The sequence below is a fragment of the Aythya ferina genome (assembly GCF_964211825.1).
Source record: "Aythya ferina genome assembly, chromosome: 5".
Lineage (NCBI taxonomy): Eukaryota > Metazoa > Chordata > Aves > Anseriformes > Anatidae > Aythya > Aythya ferina.
In genome coordinates this window covers 13,554,675-13,577,823 of record NC_140301.1, presented here as the reverse complement: position 1 = coordinate 13,577,823, position 23,149 = coordinate 13,554,675, and the positions used below count along the sequence as shown (strand labels likewise).

The window sequence follows — 23,149 nt, the reverse complement described above, 5'->3', positions numbered from 1 at the left end:
ATTCATCACCTTCACACTCTGCAGATCTCTGGTGCTCACACTCTGTGTTTCACCCTGTCTGCCTTCACTGTTTTGGGGTGTTCTGTTTAGCCCACTAAATGTGGGCTATGCTCAAGCTTACAAGGGCTACCTAGGATGGATGTACAGTGTCCTAGTTCTTGCAGAAGACTGAAGAATTAATACAGAAATAAAGTAGAGAAAAAGGCAGTAACATTAAAATGTTTCCAGAGGGCATAAGTGTAGAAAAGCTTTCATGCTTAGCTGAAATATGCTAGAAGAGAGAGAAGGACTGGGGCCTGTGGCTGACAAATTTTGTTGTCTCGGTTCCAGAGGCTGTTCTGATTGCTACTCCCTTTTATGGTGGTATCACCCGGAGCGTCTTTCTGTATGGCAATGTGAAGCTGGTGTACGCCTATTTAGACAGTAAGGTAAGAATTGAGAGGAGGGAATACATGTATCAACCTCTGCAGTCAAAAAATAATTGGCACAGGAAAGTGTCAAGCTCTGGGGACCTGAGGACAAGGCTAGGCAGCAGCCTGTGGGTGTTTTCCCATTTATTGTTGGGAAACTGGACATGTAGTTTTCAAGAAACTTGTTTGAGGGCATAAATCTGGATTCCAGTCTTCTCCTTTTCTTGCACGTTACTTCCCATAAACATTCAGTAATGGCTGTTGAGGGGGGAAGATGGCCATTATGAACCTTAGAGACAGAAGTAGGTGCTGTCCCACTAGAGATGGTCTGGGGTCGAAGAGCACATGGAGATTTGGCATTGCTTTAGTTATTAAGAATGGCCAGAGAATTCTGTGCCTGTGGCCTGTCTATGATGAACGTTTCTTTGATTTTATTTATTTACGCTTTCTGTAGTATAAAGAGGTAAGAGTGGATACTCTTTATTGTTGGTCATTATTGTTGGGTTTTCATTTTGTTTTGGGGACGTTTCTCAGGGGAATGGCTCAAGGAGACTCTTTTGAAATAATTTGTCCTTTTTTGTATCTTTGTGATGTCTTTCAGATTACTGGAACAAGCACTCGGCCTTTTCAGCTTACTGTGGAAAAACTGGAAAAAGCCTTGCAGGATGCCCGTGCAGAGGTGAGTGTAGCTGAGCTTCTTATTATCGGTCTACAAGTATTCAAATTCTTTGTATTAAGTCAGCAGTATGTTTGAAATGGCTGGTCCCAGAAATGGCCTGAAGACCAAAACAATTTCAGAACCTAGCGCCTGGCTTTCTCACGGTCCTTACAGAAAGGCTGAGATCAGGCTTCTTGCAAATCCTGTTTGCACTTGTGGCAGAGTACTGAGCCTCACTTGCACGAGGAATCCCACCACGTCATATGTACCTGGGCACGCGCTACAATGTAGGGACTACCCAGAGTTTCTCCTTTGGGAAGGCCAGCTGAGTTCCCCCAAAAACTACTGCTATACTCAGTAGTGCAGCAGAATCAAGTAAGACGATGAAGAATATTTGCAGGAGGGGCAAATTTAGAAGGCAAATGCAGATTGTTTTTGAATATTTAGTCTGTAGGTTTTGAAATTGTCCTAAACCCAATGCAGGTTTAGCTGCATCTTTACATCGTTACTGGCTCTGACATCTCCAGCCGCATGTGCTCTAAATGTGAGCAATTTGCATCCACGTAGCTCAAATTCCTCTCTTTTTTGCCTCATTCATGGGCAAACTTCAGTAATCTGTTCCTTCCTGATTGCTGATACAGCTGAGACACAATTCTCCTCCACACTGAGAATGTGTGAGAGCATCTTTGTTATAAATTGGCTTACCAGATGGCAGCAATCATAGCAGAACTCCCCCTTCTCAAAATCGTAGACTGATTCTATAGTGTTTTCCCCAGTTCCCTTTGCAAGTGCTGTAATTATAAAAATATCTTAATTTGTGGCTAAAAGATGTCTCTTACAAATCTAACTTTTGAGGTGAAATTGTCATGGGGGAAGCTGAAGGAGAGTCTTGTGTCGCATTCAGTGCTCCAGTGGAGGAACTGAAAATCTGTCCTGTGATGAATGCTCTCTTACTACTGCATTTTTTGTGTTCTGCAGGGCATCACTGTAAGGGCCTTAATTCTACTGAATCCCCAAAATCCCCTTGGGGACATCTATTCCTTGTCAGAATTACGGGATTACCTGGAATTTGCTAAAAGGTATGTCAGTTTGGAGGGCTGAGGTATCCCAAGTCAGATACGGCTTTCAGAGTCTGTCGGACTACTTGCTGTCTCCTAATTTATGTGTGAATATTTTCTCAGACGGGCATAAAGCCTGTTCTTCACACAGCACGCAGCAGGCTTAAAAGAGGAGAGAGGGCTGGTGGGGAGAAGGGAGCGTGGACCTTCCAGTCATCAGGAGTGGGAAGGAAACTTGTGTCAAGGAATAAAAGCTTTATTTCGCGGCTGTGCTGTGTGTCTTTGGTAGGAATCTGAGTTCCTTTCCTCCCAGTTTCTCTGTATCTATAGAGAAAAACATACAGAAATATTAATAAATATTTGAATATGGCTGCCCAGCTTCCTTGCTGATGCTCTCTGAAATGTGGTCAATCGTGAGTGGGTGGTAATACATCATACTCTAGAAGGGTGGTACCTACAGCAGTTCATTTTCACAAGTGCATTGGAAATGACTGATTTTTCTTTCTCATTGTATGGTTGCAGTGTGTAACAATTAGCTGGATATAACTCAAAGCAATTCAGTGTACACACAACAGACCTTCCAAGCTGTCGAAAAGTGCTTCTGTGCTACAAAATTTGGTGTCCCTCTTCTTTGTATAAAGCCAGTCTTTGCAGAATCCAGAATTTCTCTTTGCTTCTAAGCCCAGAAGCAGCATTTTTTTGTAACTTCCATTTTGTCCTTTTGCAGACATGAATTGCATGTGATAGTAGATGAGATCTACATGCTGTCAGTTTTTGATGAATCAGCCACGTTTCACAGTGTCCTGGGCATGGACAGGTAAAATCAGCTCCTACTTCCCTGGCCATCTTCCAGTGACAATTCAACATGATGCCTTGCTGAGAACTTGTGACTGGAAGTTAAGTCATGAGCTAGCAAATTCTGAATCTGCGATACACTGTTTGTTTTTGTTATTATTATTGTAACTTCTGAATGGCAAATGCATTTTTTTTCAAGTGCAAGGAAAAATCTAGCAAGGAAAAAATACTCATTTTCTGCTGTGATACCCTTTCCAGCGTGTGCTTTAGTACTTGCTTGTGCCAGTCCCCCCAGAATGGCAATGAATGTTTCATTTCTTGAGAGTGAGGCTTTTCTTTCCCGTTTAAGCATTTCTGCCTCTTTCCCATGTTTCTGTTGATGCTATAAAGACCTTCTGTTGCTGTTTACTTTCTGTTTTTTCATACAGTAGTCACGGATCACAGTGTCACTACAGATTTGAGAATGGGTTTTATTAGGTATTAATTTAATGATACAAAATGTTTTGCAAAACTCATATTTGAATATATTTATTATAATCATTTTTTCTTTCTGGTTTTCACCAGTGGTGCTATCTTTCTTTTTGTGCTCATTTGCAAAGAAATAAAATTATACTTGGCTGTTTTCTCAGCATTGCTGAGCTTGGACGTACAGCATTGCAAAGGAAGAACCTCCTTCTGCAAAGTATTGTGGTTTGAAAGAAATAAGGAAAGAAAATTGCTTTAAATTCTTAGAAATTGAAATCAATAGAAATTGATTGGTAGCATTAAATGTACAAGCTATATACATGCAGAAAACTTGTGGTGTGTGAAGTACAGCACTTGCTGGAAGTATCAATATATCTGAAATATCTAAAAATCTCATCTAAAATTAGTTCCTGGGAGTTCCTTGCTTCCGAAGTTAGGTCAGATTGGGATTTTCCTGCCTGCCTGCTGTTCCGTGCTGCGCTGCCTGTCACTGTGTAATGCTGCCTCTCTGTTTTCGCATTGCTGCACTGGTGACCCAAAAGCTTCAGCACCTATGACACTAACTGCCCATCTGCATCCTTCTACATACAGATTGCCTGATCCACAGAGGACCCATGTGATGTGGGGAATAAGCAAGGTGAGTGCTGGTTGCCACCGTGCCGTGGCTTCCTCAGCGCTGTGGTTGGCTTGCTGTCCTCAGGTTCCTTATGCAAGAAAGAACAAGGCAATGGTTGTAGGATCCCAACCTTCCCGTGCAATAAAGTAGTCTCTCTGTGTCTTCTGCAGGATTTTGCTGTCTCTGGGATTCGCTTTGGTACGTTGTACACAGAGAACCAAGATGTCGCTAACGCGGTGGCTTCTTTGTGCTACTTCCACGGGGTCTGTGGAACTGTCCAGCACAAGGTTGCGCAGCTGCTTAGAGACAGAGGTGAGTCAGCAGCTTGATGTGGGATCCTCTGCTGGCTGTGTGTCTTGGTACCTTGTGGGATTCTGCCCCCTTACTCTCCCAGATGGTCTCTGTGTGTGCAGTTGGCAGCCTTCCCTGATCCTGAAGCTGCCTGCGTAAGCCATGGCTGACAGTTCCACAGCAGAGCAACATCTCTGCAGAGCTCCCCAGCAGCAGTTAGAGGAGCAGCTCTGAAGAAGCTAAGTGTGTAGAAGTAGCTAGTGTTGTGCAGCACCAGCTGAGCAGAGGCAAAAGAGTACAACCTCATGGGAAGAGGGGAATGGAACTGGGATTTCTAGCTTTGCCCTGCTTGGAGTGCTAACAGTCCATAGCTGTAAAAGCCACGATTGTAGGGAAATGGTGAAAAAGATACACACAGACATGAAATTGCTAAATAGTTCCTGCCCCCATTTCTGCTTTTTGAGGAAACAAAAAAGGAGTCGAAAGGTGAAATGTAAAAAGTCATTGTGAGTATTTTAGAAACCTTAACAGATCTGAATTCTTAGGCAGTTTGTAATATTTTTTTTCTTCTTCTCCCTTTGGTTAGACTGGATCAACCAGGTGTACCTGAGGGCCAACCATGCCCGCCTAAAAGCTGCCCATACATATGTGACAGATGAGCTGAAGACACTTGGGGTTCCTTTTCTCAACCGCAACGCAGGCTTCTTTGTCTGGATTGATTTCCGAAAGGTTGGTAGGCCTGGGAAAGGAGGCTTCTCCTGGGATGAGGGCAGGCACACGGTGCAGCTGCGTCCAGGGGAAAGTTCAATATTGCGATAGGCATTTTGGTAAAACCCCATCTGATGTCTGGTGAGCAGAGGGAGGGACTGCCTTGTATTTCTGTGCGTGCTTTTCCTTTCGTCTGTCTGTGCATTTCCCTCCTTGCAGGAATCTTACTGCTCTCAAGCCACTTTCCTCCCCATTTCTTCCTTTTTATCACAACTGCTGTACTTCAGAGGTAAAAGGTGTCTCCCCTGGCCTTTTTAGACCTCATGGGAATCACAAATTCATGAGGATCTCAGTGAGTTAGCCTATATGTGACTAACCTCTGGCCCTTCTGGTGACTCTCCCAGTACCTTAGGACAGGAACATTTGAGGAGGAGATGTTGCTCTGGAGGCGCTTTCTCGACAACAAGGTCCTCCTGTCCTGTGGCAAAGCCTTTGAGTGCAGTGAGCCTGGATGGTTCCGCATCATCTTTGCTGACAAGACCCACCGACTACAGCTGGGTGAGTGATGTCTTCCCTTCTTCCTCCCGCCGGAGTTTCTGCAGCACTGTTTCCTCCTCTCCTTAATCCTAAACTATTATATTACTATTATTATCCTTGTCTTCTCCATGCTTCCTTCCTTCCATCCTCCAAATTTTTCTGGATCTGACTGGGATTTGGAGACCCTTGTGGCTTAAGCTAATCCACCAATGTTTCCCCTCCTTACGCCTCTGCAGGTATGCAGCGGATCCGCAAGGTTTTGGAAGAGCGAGAGCAGGAGATCCTGGCTGAGGAAAAGGAGCAGCCTTGTCAGTCAGATCAGGATGGCAAAGCAGATAGCACAGATGAAGTCATTTTTGTATCCCGCCACCAGGAACCTACCTGTTCTGGTAGCTCCAACCTCGGTGACCTCATTGGCCTCCTGCAGCAGCAGATGCGTTCATCTGACTGGCTCCAGAAAAACACAGCAGAGCAGTTTGCACAGGAAAAGCCAGAAATCTACGACGTGTTCAGCAAACTGGTGGGGAAACAGTAGGGGTCAGCGTGCCTTCAGGGGTGTTCCTGAGCACCGAGTGACTGGCCCTGGGCCCCTAACAGCTCAGCAATGACTTCCAGCAAATAATATATTTTCTGTATAGCAAGAAAATCACTTTGTAAAACCCCTCCTCTACCCCCTGTTGGAGATCTCTGATTTGTATTATATAGGTGCTTTCCTCGGATTGGGGTGAGGGTAAGGAATGATGGGGGTCTTGTTCACCTGCTGCCCCTCGTCCTGCTGCATCACTGTATTTTGTATTTCATTTCTAATGAATATGCTCTTAACTCTCTTAGAAGGTCTTGTGGAGTCTTTTTTATGCTTCTTATTTCACTCTGTCTGGGAAGACGGAGACATGACATTGTTAACATGTGTGAAGTTTGCCTTTTCCTGAATGAGCCCAGACATAATTAATTTTTTTCAGTGCCAGAAGATGACTGCTTTCACAAAGAAATGTTTTTGGGAGATAGAAGGTGGTGTCAGCCCAAAGGTAGCCTCAGCTAAGATCAAATAAGCGTGCATACGTGGGGCTCTTAGAACATGATCATTTAGTTTGAGTTCTGTAAAAGCTTTTCATTTTGAGTTGTTTCCCATTCTGTTCTCAGATCAGACAGTATCTAACCCCCTTGGTTGGTGAAATGCCTCTTTTTGTTTCTGTCCTTCTTGTGTAAATAAAAAGCACCTATTGGCCTTTTTTAATGCCATTTTCAAAGACATTGAAGTGCACCTTTCTCCTCTTGTAATTTGTTGGCAGTGCCAAGTTACATCTTGGTAGCATTACGGAATCTGTTTAAGTTATGAGTTAGAGAGATGAAAGATAAAATTCAGAGTAAATCCTGTGATGTCAAAGCAGTTTGAGCTTGCTGATCACAACTGAAGAGCAAAGGCATGTGTGCATATCATAACTTGAATCACCACGGCGAAGGGAGCAAATAATTACTGCAGATGAACTTTGGTGAGTTGTGGAGCTGTGGGGAACTGCGGGGACGATGAGGAGCAGAGTGACCAGCTGCTGAGGAGAAGGTCAAGCTGCTGCTAGAAGGAACGGGTCCGTCTCAGACACCATGGTGTGGAGGCAAGGGTGGTGAGATGATTGGTGAGATGAGTGCAAGGGATAGATAGAAGCATCATATTTGCTTAGTAGTTTATTATTTTTCCATGCACAGTATTTCTAAAGACATTCTGAGGTTGTTATAATTTTGCATGTGCTCTTGATTGTCCACAAAGAAAGCTATAGCACGAGACAGGTCTTCTTATGAGAGTGAGAGGTAAAATGTGCCGCCAATATACAAATGGACTTACTGGCTTGCTCCTCTTATTTATGTACCCCGAGGAGTATCTGCAACAAAAATTTAGGGAGAAAGCTCTTTGAAATGAAGAACAAAGTAAGGCTGTATAGATAGTACTTAAAACTATATTTTAGGGGATTCTTATAGCAATTTCAAGCCATTAATTGCTCCTACTTTTGTTTGGATGTTCTAGTCATTTCTACAGCTGGAGCATGTTACTATACAACATTCACATGGTTGTAGATGTTTCCTGTTCAGAAAGCATGGGTTTGGTACCGGCTGTGTGGAAGTGGCCAGTTAAACACACCTCTCCCTAGGAAAGAGGCTGCAGTATATTAACAAAATGCCCATAGCTAATATAATGTGGTCCAAGGTTACTTCCATCTGAGTTTACTGTGACTAAAAATAGCAGGGGAGATGCACATTTTTTTTCCATGTGTTTTCAGGTTTAGCACCTGAGGAGCTCTCCGCTGAGGCAGCTTAGCTTCATCAGGGCTAAAAAACAAACGAACAAAAACCTGGAAATGAGGGAAGAGAGAAATGTGGTATCAGGGGTCTGCTATTGGAACAGGCAGCATTCATTTTGACTGTACAAAACCTGCAAGCCTTGAAAATGGCCTTCTCTGGATGAAAAAGAATTGTTGAACATTAAGAAATTCCTGAGGCTGAGCTCAGTGGAGCCACGGTGGGGGCTTTCTGTGCCAGAGCCCCCCGGGCACGCTGTCCTCCCCAGGCTGTGCCTGTGTCAGTGTTTTGTTCCCTTTGCTGCCTCCGTGTCGGATGTTCTCTGTGCACACTATTGCTCATCATCATCATTAACGTGCCTTTTTTTTTTCCCTTCATGGCAAATCCGTACATAAGGAAAAAAAAAAAAAGATGCAGAAATGAATAAGGTCTGAGTGCCCCCTGCATTTCTTTTTCCAGTCTGGCAGGCAACAGGCAAACAGAACAGTATCTGAAATGATGAAGCTGGTCAGAGATATATTTTTGTAAAAACACAGCATTTTTGTAAAATAAGAATGGCCATCAAGTTGTGTATAACACTCTGCTTTTGTTGCTTATGTCCACTTTATGTCCACTGTAGTTAAACAATGATAAAATCCACTTTGCTTGTAATTTTTGTTTTCAGATTATGATTCATTTGAGTACAGAAAGGATGCTAGATCTTTTTTTCCAGTCTTGTTTTTCTTTTTTTTTTTTTTTTTTAATTCCTCTCTCTATCCCAGGGGCACGTTCGGAGTTTTTCAGTTAGAAGAGGTAATTTCCTATATAGCACAGCTTTCTGTCATAGAAACTGCCCTAGTCTATATTTCAGGTCCAACCTTCATGTGCCCATGTTTGTGGGAGGGGAAGATCAGTAAATCTCCATATTATTAACCTGTGTTACACTGCGGCTAAGTGAACAGCATGGGTTGGGCCCAGTCCAGACACATATTTATGAGGAATCACGCATACTTAAGGAACAGATCTGAGAAGATGGGTGTTCCTGGCAAATACTGAGGGAAAATATTCACTAAATAATCCTCTACTGTAACTGAAGAAGGGCTGCTGCTGGAATGTACTGCATGATAGATTTTTTTTTTTTAATATATTTTTTTCAGATTAAAAAAAAAAATCGAATACCTTAAATGTTCTTTCTCTATTAGAGTGCTGACAACAGAGCAGTCAGCAGAGCCAAGGGTTGTGTGCTCCCCTCATCCCCAACCACCCAGTTTTTCAAAATGTGGGTTTTTTGAGGGGTCAAATTATTATTTATATATATATATATATTTTTTTTTTTTTTTTCAGTTACTTGGTTAGGGAATTCCTCTGCTCTCTTGCTGTCAGCAGGATTATGTTTAATTGGAGAAAGGGTCAGACTAATGGCTGGATAAAAAACCTTCATGGAGAAAGCCATGTGAATCCCCCCTAAACACATCTACATCTAAAATATCAGGCATGCAAAAAACCATAGCCATTTTTGCACTTCTGAGCACATGTGCAGCCATTTTAGTGAGACAGGCTCACTAAGAGAGGATCACTGTTGTTTTTTTCTCTGAAGCAAATCAGATTACATCATGAAGAACACAAGGTAACCTGCAAGGATATATGCAAAAATACACGTATTCTGATTGAGAAAATCAGAGGGGCAAGGTACACTCATTCTTCACTCCAATTTCTGCTTTATTTATTACCAGCTTACATAAAGCACTGGCAACTGACCAGTGACAAATGTACGTTAGTCAGAGATGGTTATAAATACTCTGCTTTTTGTCCTCAGCTTGCCGGGATCAGTTATTTTTAGTAACGAGCCAGTCGACCTTATCAAAGCGGAGAATCAGAAATAGTCTGGAAAAACACCGCGAGGAAATGCTGTTTTTAGCAGCTCCGTCCCCTCACCGCTGCCGGCCAGCGAGGTGTGAGCGTGCTGCCCACGCGCTGCAGGGAGCACTCGCTTGGCGAAACACGACTGCCTCTGCACAGCGTGACGGCTGGGGGCTGTGGGGACAGGGAGAGGCACCGAGAGCATCTCAGTCTGTGTCCCTCCGTCACCTTAGGGTTTCTTCGCAGGGAACGCTTGCTCAACTGCATCTCCTCACAGCTCACGTCCTTCCACAGGAGCCATAGCAGCAGATACTTACGTTTCTTTCTCCTTTCGGTTTGGGAAGGCAGTAAAGTTGTCCTCAAGTTATGAGGTCAGGCATTGTGCTTGCTGCCCAGTGCCACGGACCACGGTGCAGCACCACTGGAGGTGTGTGATGGCTTGAGAGGCTGCAGCTGGGCAGGTAGCTGCTGGATGCAGCTTATTGCTCAGCCTAGCTGTAAACTCAGTGACATAAATGAGGATATTGTTTAGTTAGATGCAAGGCAGTGCTGTATCTGGTACAATATCTTGCTTTCTCTTACACCAGAGCCAAACTGCTTCGTTCAGTCCAGTACCTGGATTAATGGCAGCAGCCATTAGCTAATGCTTCAGAAGTAAAATACGAGCTATGATTTTTACTTATGCTATGCCATGGGCTGAAAATAAGGTGGAAAAGATGTCTGCAAGCCGTTTGTTTTCCCTTTCCTATTAGCCTTTTATTATTATTATTTTAATTATTTATTACAAAGGAGTTTTGAGGATGTGCTGCTTCCAGCACTGGCTGCATCAGGTACCCCACAACCTCACCTGCAGCTTCTCTGCATGCACGCAGACCCAGCACGGCAGGGCTCTGCGGTTGTTCCTCTCTGTTCTGTGCACCGATCGTCCCAGCAGAAAATACACGATGGTGCTGGATGCGACAGCAGGCGAATGTATGGCGTGCTGGCAGGGCACTTAACAACAAATTCCCAGGTGACCTCAAAAGGGTCGAATAAGGCAAGACACGAAGGGCGAAGCGAAGTGAGGTAAAATATGCGATCTCCCTTGTACGTTTATAAAAATGGATAGCCTGTTACCCAGATGCTGATGAATATTTTTACAAGCTATAAATGGCAACCTGCAGTCCAAAAATAGCGCTGTGCTGCAGACTTGTCTGGCTCAGCAGCATCACCGGAATACCAATAGGCTCCCTGATGTGGTTTCAGGGAAATCTCTATCAAAACAGACTACCTCCTCCATTTTTTCTTGTTGTTTGGAAATAGAAGAGCTGATGCCGCTTGCATATCTTTCATTTTAAGCTCTTAAAAAAATCGCACTGCCTTCCAAATTTTCCTGCAGTGATGGAGCTGCCAGCGGGACTCCTTCCATGTCCCAGCCCCAGCCCCTGTGCTATGGGGCTGGGGAGGCAAGGAGGTGCCAGCAGGCGCTGTGTGGGCTGGATGTGGCACGGTGTGTGGGTGTGTGGGTGTCCGTCCTTGTCACACGCCTGGCCCACAGCAGGCACTGTGTGCAGGGACACCCGCTGCTGTTTTAAGCTGGGTTGAAAGCCAGAGCGAGCTTGTGCCGGGGAGAGGGGAAAGGCAGGAGGTGGCTGCCAGGGCTGGTGACACAGGGGCTGGTGTGGGGACGGGACATGAACGTGTGTTCAGCTGTGTACTTGTGGTGACGGTGTGGCGTGTCGACACCTGCTTTATTTTGGAGTGAACCCGGTGCAGAGGTGGAGTTCTGTGCCGTGAATTCACCCTGCTGCCAGCAGGCACCCCCTGAGGACAGCTGGGGAAAGGTTTCACTGAATCACCGAGCCATTAAAGTTGGAAAACCCTCCGAGACCCCCCAGACCAACCCCTCAGCAGCTCCCTCAGCCGCTCCCCACAGGGGCCGTGCCCAGGCGCGGCGCCCTCCGGCCGCCTGAGGGCGGCCTCGCAGCGGCTCCGCCGCCCGTCACCGAGCGGCTGCGGGGGGGGGGCCGCACGCGTGCGCAGCCGGGGCCGGGCCGCGGCGGAGGGCGAGGGGCGGGCGGGCGGCGGGCGGCAGCGGGGACCCCCCGCGGGGCGCCGGGCGCTGGGACCCGAGCGAGGGCGGGCGGAGGTGAGCGGGGACCGGGATTTAGGGTCGGGGAAGGGGTGTGGGGGCTGCTGGAGCCCGGGTGGCAGTCCCAGTGCAGTCAGCGGTTGGCATCGTTTGGTCTTGTTGCGGGGGGGGGTTGTGGGTGTGTGGAGGGGTTTGGGTGTCAGCCTGCTGAGGCAGAGAGCCTGTGGGTTGTTAATTGAGTTTAATAATAATAATTATGCGTCTTTTCCAGGGCTCAGCCTTCAGCTCCTCGCTTTCTGCCTCGCAGAGACCAGAGGTGGCCGGTTCCATGATGTGCGCGTCGGCCAAGTACAACACGCGGGGTCCAGCCCTCATCCCGAGGATGAAGACCAAGCACCGCGTCTACTACATCACGCTCTTCTCCATCGTGCTGCTGGGCCTGATCGCCACGGGCATGTTCCAGTTCTGGCCCCACTCCATCGAGTCGTCCAGCGACTGGGCTGTGGAAAAGCGCAGCGTCCACGACGTGCCCGTGGTCAAGCTCCCCGCCGACAGCCCCATTCCCGAGCGGGGGGACCTCAGCTGCCGCATGCACACCTGCTTTGACGTCTACCGCTGTGGCTTCAACCCCAAAAACAAAATCAAGGTCTACATCTACTCGCTGAAGAAGTACGTGGATGAGTACGGGGCGTCGGTGAGCAACACCATTTCCAGGGAGTACAACGAGCTGCTGACGGCCATCTCCGACAGCGAGTTCTACACGGACGATGTCAACCGGGCCTGCCTCTTCGTGCCCTCCATAGACGTCCTCAATCAGAACACGCTGCGCATCAAGGAGACGGCTCAGGCTTTGGCACAGTTGTCCAGGTACTTACAGAAGCTCCACTGCGGGGATCTGAAGACCCCCAAGTGGAAAAAATTAAGGTTAATGGTGGCCGGGAGTCAGTGCCGGAGCTAGATTTTGACAGAGCTTATCGTTTGTAGAGAGCACCTCTCTAATTATTGTCTGTTTTTTCTGTTTGCTTTAGGTGGGATCGAGGCACAAATCACTTGCTCTTCAATATGCTGCCCGGAGGGCCACCAGATTACAACACTGCACTAGATGTTCCCAGGGATAGGTATGCGTTTTGCTGTATTTGAATGCATAGATCTGAGTTTAAGTGCCATTGGAGGGGCAGCAGGCCCAGGAGTGCAGCTGATAGCAAAGGATGTACACCTTAGTCTTTACAAAACTGGAGTGTGGCTTCATCTCCTCTCAAAAAAGGGAAGTAGACAAGTCCCTGTCTCATATAGGACAAGTTTTTCCTGCTGACAGATATGCTACAGCTCACTCTGTTCTTAATTTTACAAGGGATGTGATCTGTGGCATTTGTTTGTCTTACCTGTTGGGATTGCTGTAGGGATGGAGAATTTTCAATTTAGACTTGTATCTTGTGTTACCAACCTGAAGTCTTTACAGAATGTCTCATTTGATGCAAATTAGAAGTCCTTAGTTTGGAAGATGCTATTGAATACGATTCTACTGCGCTCGTGTACGTGCTTAGTAGTGCTGAGGTGGATCCCATGTACTCAGTCCCTCTCTTTGAAGATCAGGGGTAACTTTCTTCTGCTGAATGTTTTGTCAACAAAATCTTGCCTGAGATACAGGAGAGCTGCGAGGAATGTTGCATGCGTAGTGTATCTTGATTTCTGTGCACCAAAGGCATTGTAAAACATCGTTCTTCACTGCCAGAACAGAACATGTTTTTTTCTGGACATGTTCAAAGAGCCTGTTTATTCTTCCTAATTACGTCACAGATTGTGTAGTAATGCTTTAGTTTTTGACTGTATGAAATGTTAGATGGATGGGTGTTATCCTGAAGAGGGCAGTCAAGCATTGTTCTTTTTGTAACCAAACCTGTTGATCTGTTAATACATACCTGTTGTCTTAAGATTTGTATTTCTTAACAAGAATTTTTTTATTTGACAGTGTTCTGTTTAACGGAATGGACTGTTTTGGGAGTGGATTAAAAAATATCAAACCCTTTTTTTGGCAAACAGCAGTTGTCAGAGCTTGCTGAACTGTTTTGCCCTGCGGCTGCACAATCACCAGCCGTAATACAGTGGAGAGGCAATGACAGTGAGTGCGTGGGACTGAGGAAAGGTGGAAACTCATTTCTGTAGGCAGCCAACAATTAGGCTGTACTAAGTGTAGTACAGATTCTGGTCACCGGAGCAAAGAGGCCTGAGTGCTGCAGTGTGTGGTTACAGTATGATTTTGGAGTCCTCTGGAGGTTGTAGTTCATAGCTAACAGAAGAAGTGAACCAGGTATGCTTTCTTCAGCTGCGTATGTCCACACTTTAAGTGCCCATTTTTTGTGGATGTCTGGTGAAATACACAGGTAATGTTTGAAGTTTCACAGTAGTGGATCTTGGATATGACAGAATCATGTCCTGTTGATTTGCTGCAGAATATTAATCCAGGTAAAGTAAGACCTTTTGCACAGAGGGAATTCAGTTCTATAGTGTTTTTACACCTGTGAAAGACCTTAGATAAGTTAGCTCACTGAGTGGTTGTTCGTTTATTAAGTCTTTAAATCTAATTTCCAGGAGACAGTGTAAAAGTGCTTTACTCCAATTATTTTGAAGATAAAAGTCTGCCCTGGAGGCATGGAGGCTATGTTGCTGGTACTAGCTGCCATAACGTATGTAATATTCTGCCATAAACCTTAAAAGATAAGCTCTTTGTTGTTTGTTAATAAGTGCTGTTGAATGTGGTACAACAGTGTGGATGAAGGGATTTCTTTCGCTGGGATTTCTTTCGCTAAGCTACTCTGTAGCTGTAGGATTCAACATATGGACTAAGATACTTCTTCTTTCTGCCTTGATTGATGAATTGGTTTCAGTGACTTGTGAGATTTGGCAGAAAACTGATGGTGATGGCAGCTGGACAGAAACACTGAGAGTGCAGAGCAGTCAGGGCACTTCCTGGAGAGAAAGAAGGATCAACACCCGAGCAGTGGTGAAAAGTTGCTTGGGAGCAGGCTTACTCCTCGTTGGTCAGTGCGATTTAAAGATTACTCATCTTGAGTACGTTAGGAGTTAATATCTCTCTTCCCTTAGTGCCCCATACAACGAAAATCTGCGAGGAGTTATTGAAATGGTGTTGGTTCCCGGTGGGTTTGTGTAAGGAATGGTCTGCACGACACACACCTGCTTTCTCAAGGCTGATGAGGTGCTGTCATGTTTTCACCGGATCCAATTAAAACAATCTGGTTGTAGTTTCCCAATTAGGGGGTTATAAAAAGAGGAGAGGGGTATAAAGTGTAAGAACAGCAACACCCAAGCCAGCTTTTTTTTTTTTTTTTTTCTTCCTCCCTGCTTGTAGTTGAACTGATGTGGATAACCCTGGAACATGCAACTTCAGGGGTGAGATCCAGTCATGAGAGCATTGTACACGTAACGTGCACATGCCCCCACCAAAGGGGGAGAGGCACTGGAAAGGAACCCCAAATAAGCACTTAGAGCATAAACTCTCACTCGGCACATGCTTGATTTATCATCCCTGTTCTCAGGTTGATTTCTGCTCCTACAAACAGTTCGTGCTCTGACTGGAGAGTAATAGAGCAAGTTGTTTTGGTTTTGTAGTTGTCATCGAACTGAATCGCATCTCTAATCCAATCCTACAATTTCCAAAGAGCTTCTTAAATGACATTTAGCACTGCCTGCTTGACTGCTTGGGTGGAGTCACGTTGATGCCCCAAATGTGCTGGTGATGTTGGGATGCTGAACAACTGTGCTGCAGTTCAGGGCAGGAAGTGAAGTATCCTGCGGCACATCTGAGGGGAGTTAAAGCAGGCAAAACATACTGGCGTTTAACCAGGGTGTCGTGTTCCAAGGGGAAGAAACAATCAGTCTTGGATGACAATTAAGTAGAGTAATAATCTGTTATACAACAGCAAGGGAAAAACTGCTCTAAACACTATACTGAGGAATTAATTCAGTGGTAACTGAAAAGTGGAGTATCACCTAATGGGTTGTCAGCACGTCATCTGGCTTCATTTTGACTTGCTTCACTAAAGAAGCTGAATCTGAGCTTCTTTAGGAAACAGGATGATGTGTTTGTTGTGCCACCTGCTCACTGAGGATGAAAAGGTAACTGCAAAGCTGATGTCCTCTACTGGCTTATTTCAAAGAAGCTAGGTTTGGGACAGGAGATAACACACGCTTCTTCCAGGACTGTGGATGATGCATTGGTTTATTCTGTTCACATTCTCTTCTGTTTTTTAAAGCTCATTACTTCTGTGTAATAAAAGGTTGTCCTGTCTAGGAGAAGCCACCATCAGGTTTGTCCCATTGGGAGATTGAAATATGTCTTAATTTATCTATCCTTGCTTTCTAGGATCCATTCCCCTGCTTTCTAGCACAGCAACCCAAGCTGCCCCTACTCTTGGAGATCAGTTTTGGAGCATATCAAACTCGAGTTGCATTGTGTTCTACTTATAGCATTTTTTTTTGTGTGTAATATAGAAACAAAATAAGCTTTACTAGTTAGTGTGATCACCCTGAAAATACAGTACAAACAAATGGTATTTGCCTGAGAACTCCTGAGTTGTTACAGGCTCCAAAAACGCTGTATTATTTTATCTGGACTTGTACCTGGAATAGAGCTGCTCTAACACTTTGAGCTGTGCTACATGCTGTTTTAGGGTAGACGTTAAGAAATATGTTAACTAGTGCAAATAATTAAGAATGTATTTCCTTAAGTTAAAGTTGACTTGGTATGTGTAAGCTTGCAAAAATGCAGGATGGTCATAAGGACTGCAATAGATTCCATTTCCCTATAATAATGCAAGAACAGTTCCTTCCTCAGTGATCATATGCAATTGTAAACATTCCCTTGATGACTGGATCCCACCTGGCAGTAAGCCCAGTTCAGGAAAACCAAAGTGAACGTAAAAACTGCAGGGAAAATGCCACTGACAGAAGCTGAGGGAAAAAACTGTTATCTTAGATGCATCATTTGATGTTCTGATAACGATGATCAGTAAATACTGCTCTGAGTTGGGATGATCTACATGCTCTGTTTGTGGTCTTTCCTGTCTTTCAGGGCTCTGCTAGCTGGTGGAGGCTTCTCCACGTGGACTTACCGGCAAGGCTACGATGTCAGTATTCCTGTTTACAGCCCGCTGTCTGGGGAAGTGGATCTGCCAGAAAGAGGACCAGGGTAAAGCAATCCCGAGTAGTTGGGCAAAATATATTCAATATTGTGTTTAATGTGGATGCTGATAAAATGTGAATATAGTGTTTTAGGAGACCCACTCCAGAAACTGAGGTGTGAAAGATGATGGAGTGGCAATGTTTCTTGTGGCGTTAGGTTCAATATGTCTAATATATCAAGTCAGCTCACTGGAACTAAATAAAAATAGTTTTTGTTTTGTTTGTTTTGTTTTTGTTTTTAAACGTGTAGGTAGAGCAAGGCAGTAATTCAAAGTAATATAGATTCCCTAATAAATGATCTCTTCAGATAATCGATTTTACGATGCTTAAAAGCAAAGTAAGGGCAAGAGATGACTATAGCAATGGTAAAAGCAGCAGGCTATACCTCCACTGGGACTTTAAAGAGGTAAAGGGATCATGGGGAGCAGCACGTGTGCCTCAGACAGTGCAAACTTCCAATACATAACAGGAGAATGGGAGCAAGGATGTGATATTTACCTCTGTGTGTCTTACTGATACATTATTTCTAAATCAGTGTAGATGTTTTTGTAGTTCTGAAGTCCTTTGAAAATGACGTGGTAGAAGAGGTACTAGGAGAAGCCTGGAAATAGAGCTCTGAAGAGAGGAAGTTCTTGCAGAAAGAATCTTAAGGAGGCTCGTGTGGTTAGCTTATGAAGCAGAAGAATGAGAGCCGACTTGTTTAGGTGAATAGTTACATCCAGAAATTTTAATACTGCTGTTTTATTTATTTATTTATTCTACAAAGTACTGGAGTAAGACATACAAACAAAGAAATCACCATGATACTATATTTGGAAGTAAAGCAAGGCAAGTGGGACATGAAGCACTAATTTTATCAGAGAATGTAATTAGCCGTTTAAAATGAGCTACTCTGGGAAATAGTGACTTCTCTTATCCATTCGTGTCTTCAGAACAAGAATAGGAAGAAGTCTGGAAAACATCTTAATTGATTATGAAAGGCTGCTCTTTCTGTATTTCATAAGCCTTTAATTACGCAGCTGAAAACATTTCACTGTCTTACCTGTGCTGTGGTTTAAAAGATGAGCAGACTGAGGCAGTGGCAGTAAATGACATGCTCACTGATTGTGAAGATCAGGTTTGGAGGTGCGTAAGCTTTAGGTCCTTTCTTCTAACATCATTCTTTAGAGAATATGAATGATTAGAGTTGAAAACTGTGATTTGAAAGGGTGCTGCTAGTTACAGACCAAAAAAATTGTTGTACTTTGGCTCCTTGTCTTCTCCTCTGGTAAGAGCAGCGTTCTTGCTGTTGCTCTGTGCTGCTCCAGGTAAGGGACAGACATGTACAGCAGTGGTTTGCTTCAGTCACACATTTCATGATCCTGATTATGATACTCCTGGACCTGGCTGGTATAGGGGCATCTGTTTGAATCCCAGTCGATTCTTCATATATCCCTCGTATTATTTAAACACAGAGTGAGAGCATGCTTTGTATTTCTGTCTGGGAAGCATGAACATGATGATAGGCTTCAGCGTGTGTAGAATCTGCTGTAAAGAGAGATTTGGTCATCCTGTTCGTGTCCGTGTAGTCAGCTAAATGCTGTGGGACTCTATTTTGTGGATATGTGTAGGTTCCGTGTTCGCAAAGGAACTCTTTTTTTTTTTTTTTTTTTTTTTTTTTTTTTTTTTTTTTGTGAGGAGCAAGCCGTAGTCTCCAGAGTACCATCTAGTGGCCAGTTAGCATTAACGAATTGAAACGTGAAAGTTTGTTTGCTTTACGCAGGAAGGGTGTGACAAGGGAGCAGTGCTTGGAGTTCAGGCTTGATTGGGGTAAATGATTACTTTCCATTACACTAAAGCTTTATTTCCTGGTAGCTGCCCTGTGATTTTTTTTTTTTTTTTTTGTAACAAGATTCGATCACTACATTTGGATGTCATACGTTGACGACAGTTTAAAGGCAAAATTTGGTTTTAAACATATAAACAATCCTGTACAATTCTTAGCTGGTTGTTTTTTTTATCACTCGTGTAGCAGTATTTCCTTTTTTTTAAGGCAAATCTGTTCTTGTTCCTCTTACAGAGAACAGCTGAGGATTTTTGATTCATTCTCCGTTTTAGTTGAGTGGTTTAGATTATTTTACTTGCAACTCTGCTAGTAATGTGTATTCTAGAAAGCTTTTGGTAGCAAGATGGTAGCAGTTGGAGACTTAGAAAAATAGAGTGTTTAAAAAAATACTGTGTAAATCTTATCTGTTAATTGGATCAACTAAAGTGACCAGCAGGAAAATAAGTAATAGAGGTGAGAAGAGCAGTGGGAGAGGTCTGACTTTATAAAGTGTGTGTTTGTGTGTGTTCCCAAAGCTGTAAATTAAAAATAGCATCACGTGGAGCAGAATTGGAATCCTAAGTGCAGGCCTCCTATTTCCTGTGTTCTTTTGGCTGAGTTGAGGGCAGGCTCTCACTGCGTGTTCCCTTGAATGGGAAGCAGTGGAGTAGTCTGACTTATTTTATCTGTTTAAAAAAAAAATCAAAGTCAGTGAGTATGTTTATAAGGCACGCTCTATTTCATCATTAACAAAACTCACTTGTTAAAGCTGTGAGCATCTAATTTGACTGTGCATATTTCTAGGACATGGTAGGAGTTGAGAGTGAGCAGGCTACTGAGCCTTCCTCTTTGTCCTGGAGGTGTTGCCTTCTGGGTGCCGTAAAGGGACAGAGCTGAATCACAGCTAATGAGATGAGCTTGTCCTGTTGTTACTGACACCATATCAAGGTAAAATATGCGCAGGGTAGCTGAGGTGACAGTTTGGCATCTTTTTTCCATTGAAATTGATGAGAAAATATATGGGAGAAAAAACTAGTAGCAGCATTCAGTGTCTACTTTGTAACAGTACACAAGCACCAAATAATAAAACAAACAATGCTAGCATCAGCAGTAAGCTGTTTTATATATAGCCAAATAATGTTTATTTCAGTTTATAAAATATATTATAATCCAAGTGCTGATTTTAATATAATAAGCACTCTTCCCACATACCATTACACTTCTCACTCTTGTCTGAAAATACTCTCTTAGTACTGCGTCCACATTCAGCAGAATGAGATTGACTTTTCCAGGGCGGAAAGCAATGTGTTGTAGAGCATCTTGGAAGTGAACTTGCGGTGCTGCCAAGTAACCTCGCTGTGTTTTTCAGTCCCCGCAGGTATTTCATTCTGTCATCTCAGATGGCTCTGCACCCAGAGTACCGGTCTGAGTTGGAGGCTCTTCAGGCTGAGAACGGGGAATCGGTGTTAGTCTTAGACAAATGCACAAATCTGTCCGACGGGGTCCCTGCTGTTCGCAAACGCTGTCACAACAATCAGATCTTTGATTATCCTCAAGTGCTTCAGGTAAGGCTGTCTCTCCTGCAATCTTCTCTTCTCCTCGGTGCCTGTCTTGGCTGTGGAGCTGTTGCTGTTTAGCACTGATAGGAAACTTTTTGTATTTTACTTAACTTGCTATGGTGACTGTGTTTTGAAAATGCACAGTTCATTACATTAGCTTGAATGTTATATCCTAACTTTGTTATTTATCCCAAACTTTATTTTTAAGAGGGCTGAGAACTGTGTACTCAAACTTATATAAAGGCTACTCTGCAGTCTGAAAAAACTGCTTATATGTAACATCTTCGTGGGGTTGATTGTGGTGGTCTTCTAGTACCACATGATGTAAACTTAAAAAGTGATACGGAGGTACCACCAAATCCAGCTGCAATGAGGGGTGAAACTTTGGAAGGTCAGACACAGTTGGGGTTTCTTTGAAACTGGGGTAGAACTTCAGAATCTACGCTCTCCAGAATAACTGGCAAAATGAGCTTCAGCAGGCGTGAATTTGGAATTGATATCTAAATTCTGACAGTTGAGGCCTTGTTATATGGAGATTAGGACAGAAGCCTGCTTTGTCATTTGGAGGTGGATGAAAATGAGCTTTACAGAGTTTATGTAGAGATTTAATTTGGGGGAGGAAATGGTGCTATGTTTAACAAGAGTAGGTTGGGTTATATCTTTTTGTTTGCAACTTAGTAGTTAAACCCTAGAAAATGCTCTCTGTAGATACAACAGACTGAGCTGGAAGACTTGTCAGCATGCAGCTATGAAAACATCTAGGTGAAATGTGTTTGATGGCCGTGGCCCAACTTCCAGAGGCCTTTTGATGTGTCAGTGAAGATAAAACCAGATAGCGTTCTCAGACCCCTGGGTCTCCTGGCAGCTCGCTGACGGAGAGGTGCTCTGGCATGCGGCGTGGTGAAGTGAGTTATGCCACAGGCCACTGTGCTCCGTCTGTGGCCACCAGCACATAATCTGTCTTTGAACTTCAACAAATACTGGTAAAATAACAAACAGGCTGAAGAAAGGGAAAGTTTCCACCCCTCCTGTTATGTTTTGGAGGAAATATGTTTAAAATTCCTCGGGGAGGAGGGGGAGAGGGAGGCGCGGGTGACCGTGAGCCCGAAGCCTGCAGCCAGGAGGGGGGTGAAGAGCCTGTTTGCTTTATTTCCTTAAATACAGGCTGGATTGCTCAAGGATAGCAAATCGGGGATCTATATCTCTATCTTGCTATGTATTATTTTATAACTCTGAAGGGAGCTGGCACATGCCGAGATTGTTAAAATACTTTCCTTTGCAGAGCCCTGCATCTCCCTTTGGAATGTCTGGCTGATAACGGTGGTGATGTGAGGAGAAGTATTTATAGTAACCTTTGTCTAGACAGGAAAAATGGTTATCTGGGCAGATGAGCATGTGTGTCCACATCTGGGCTTTTCTTTTTTTTCCTCCCCCTCTCTGAGACCTGACTGGGGTCTCTTCCACCTGCTCCTCCGTGGTCTAGCGAGTGAATGGTTAAAATGTGTGCTCTTTCGCTCTGCTCCTTCCATTCCCCCCAAGCCTTCTTTTCCTGTCTGGTGGTGGGGGAAGGGGGGGAGCCTGAGGACTGATCACAGTTCATCCTTTCCAGCACTGCCTTTACAGATTTCCTACTAGACAGGCTCTTGGGCTTCTGGGCTGCTAATGCTTCCTGCTTGCAGTCTTCTCTTGGATGAGATTTTCATACTAATCACTGCTATGTAGATATGAACGCAGGTCCCACGATTGCACTAGGAAACAAGTGAAGAGCCAGCAAACCCTGTTGTATTTCCTCGTTCCATTTTGATGTTTTGCTGCCCTGCTGTGCCTCCTGGCTCCTTTTCCTCAGGCAACAGAATGCAAGCCGAAAAGATGTTTTCTTATCTGTGGGAGCCCCTGTATCAACTTCATAATTTTTCTTTCTTAGACTTGGGAATAGCACTGACTTGGGCTTTTTCTTTGTTTGTGCAGCTAAACTCTGCAAGCATGTTTGTTTTGCCATCTTGAATCTGTAGCGAGGTTCTTCAGTGACAGTAAGAACTAAAGTCCCTATGTGCAGGATGAGCGTTTAAACTCGTGTGTTTGTTGTGGATGTGAATAAATGGATAACACTCATTTTTTTTTTTTTAGCAGTTTTTTATATCATCAAAGTTTCCTTTAGCCATCTTCCTCCTGTTGTTAGCATTTCAGAATAGGTAGTCTTGATGAAGTTGGTCTTTCCTGGTAGATCATGTTCTCGAGATAAGTAATCATACATTGATTTATTCCTTGGAAGTGTACTGCCCAAGGCAGGACACGCTGCTCTGTCTGGGGTCTTAATGTTGCTGAGTAGAGCGAGTGAATACTGCTGGTCTCTTAGGTTGTACTTCTGTCTACATTCTAATAGCACTTCTGGGTGGGATGGTTCATTTTTGCAACATTGATGTTGTTGCATGTGAATATCCTTCATTTTCCTGGCCTTTTGTATGAAATAACCTTTTCTGCAGAGTGTGAAACATAGCTCATTACTTCCTGCTTTATATTTGTGTGGTTGGTGATTCTTATCTCAATATTGAACCCTACATACCAGTATTTTTAGTCAATTTCTCCATATGGTGTCAAACTCTAATCCTTTTACCAGGATTAGTAACAAAAATATAAGTATTTTCACGTCTAGTAAGTATGGTCTTACTTCTGCTGCTCACTTAACCTAAGGGATGCATTAAGTCTAGATCTAGGAGAGATTTTTTGGAACTCTTTGATCCATCACTCCGTTTTACCTGTGAACCAGTGCTAAGTGCTTTATATTTAGAGTTTTGTAACTGTAATTTATGTAATTAGAAAGCTTATGAGGGCTTTAGCAAGCCTATGATT

General features: G+C 44.0%; 2 protein-coding genes across 5 annotated transcripts in view; both read left to right on the top strand.

Moving 5' to 3' along the window:
* Positions 1–6,371, top strand: part of LOC311437352 (1-aminocyclopropane-1-carboxylate synthase-like protein 1) — a 42,037-nt gene extending 35,666 nt beyond the window's left edge. For all 4 annotated transcript variants that reach the window (XM_084520474.1, XM_084520472.1, XM_084520471.1 and 1 more), the window contains 9 exons: positions 331–428; positions 1,012–1,089; positions 2,047–2,147; positions 2,854–2,943; positions 3,978–4,023; positions 4,173–4,314; positions 4,880–5,022; positions 5,406–5,559; positions 5,775–6,371. In XM_084520474.1, coding sequence (XP_084376600.1) covers positions 331–428; positions 1,012–1,089; positions 2,047–2,147; positions 2,854–2,943; positions 3,978–4,023; positions 4,173–4,314; positions 4,880–5,022; positions 5,406–5,559; positions 5,775–6,073 — 1,151 coding nt within the window. In that variant the 3' untranslated portion in view covers positions 6,074–6,371. The remainder of the gene's footprint in view (positions 1–330; positions 429–1,011; positions 1,090–2,046; positions 2,148–2,853; positions 2,944–3,977; positions 4,024–4,172; positions 4,315–4,879; positions 5,023–5,405; positions 5,560–5,774) is intronic.
* A 5,352-nt stretch (positions 6,372–11,723) lies between these two features.
* EXT2 (exostosin glycosyltransferase 2) overlaps positions 11,724–23,149 on the top strand; it is a 69,483-nt gene continuing 58,057 nt past the window's right edge. Inside the window, exons 1-5 of the mRNA XM_084519862.1 lie at positions 11,724–11,794; positions 12,009–12,604; positions 12,766–12,855; positions 16,827–16,943; positions 20,110–20,305. Of these exons, the coding sequence (XP_084375988.1) occupies positions 12,066–12,604; positions 12,766–12,855; positions 16,827–16,943; positions 20,110–20,305 (942 nt within the window). The 5' untranslated portion in view covers positions 11,724–11,794; positions 12,009–12,065. The remainder of the gene's footprint in view (positions 11,795–12,008; positions 12,605–12,765; positions 12,856–16,826; positions 16,944–20,109; positions 20,306–23,149) is intronic.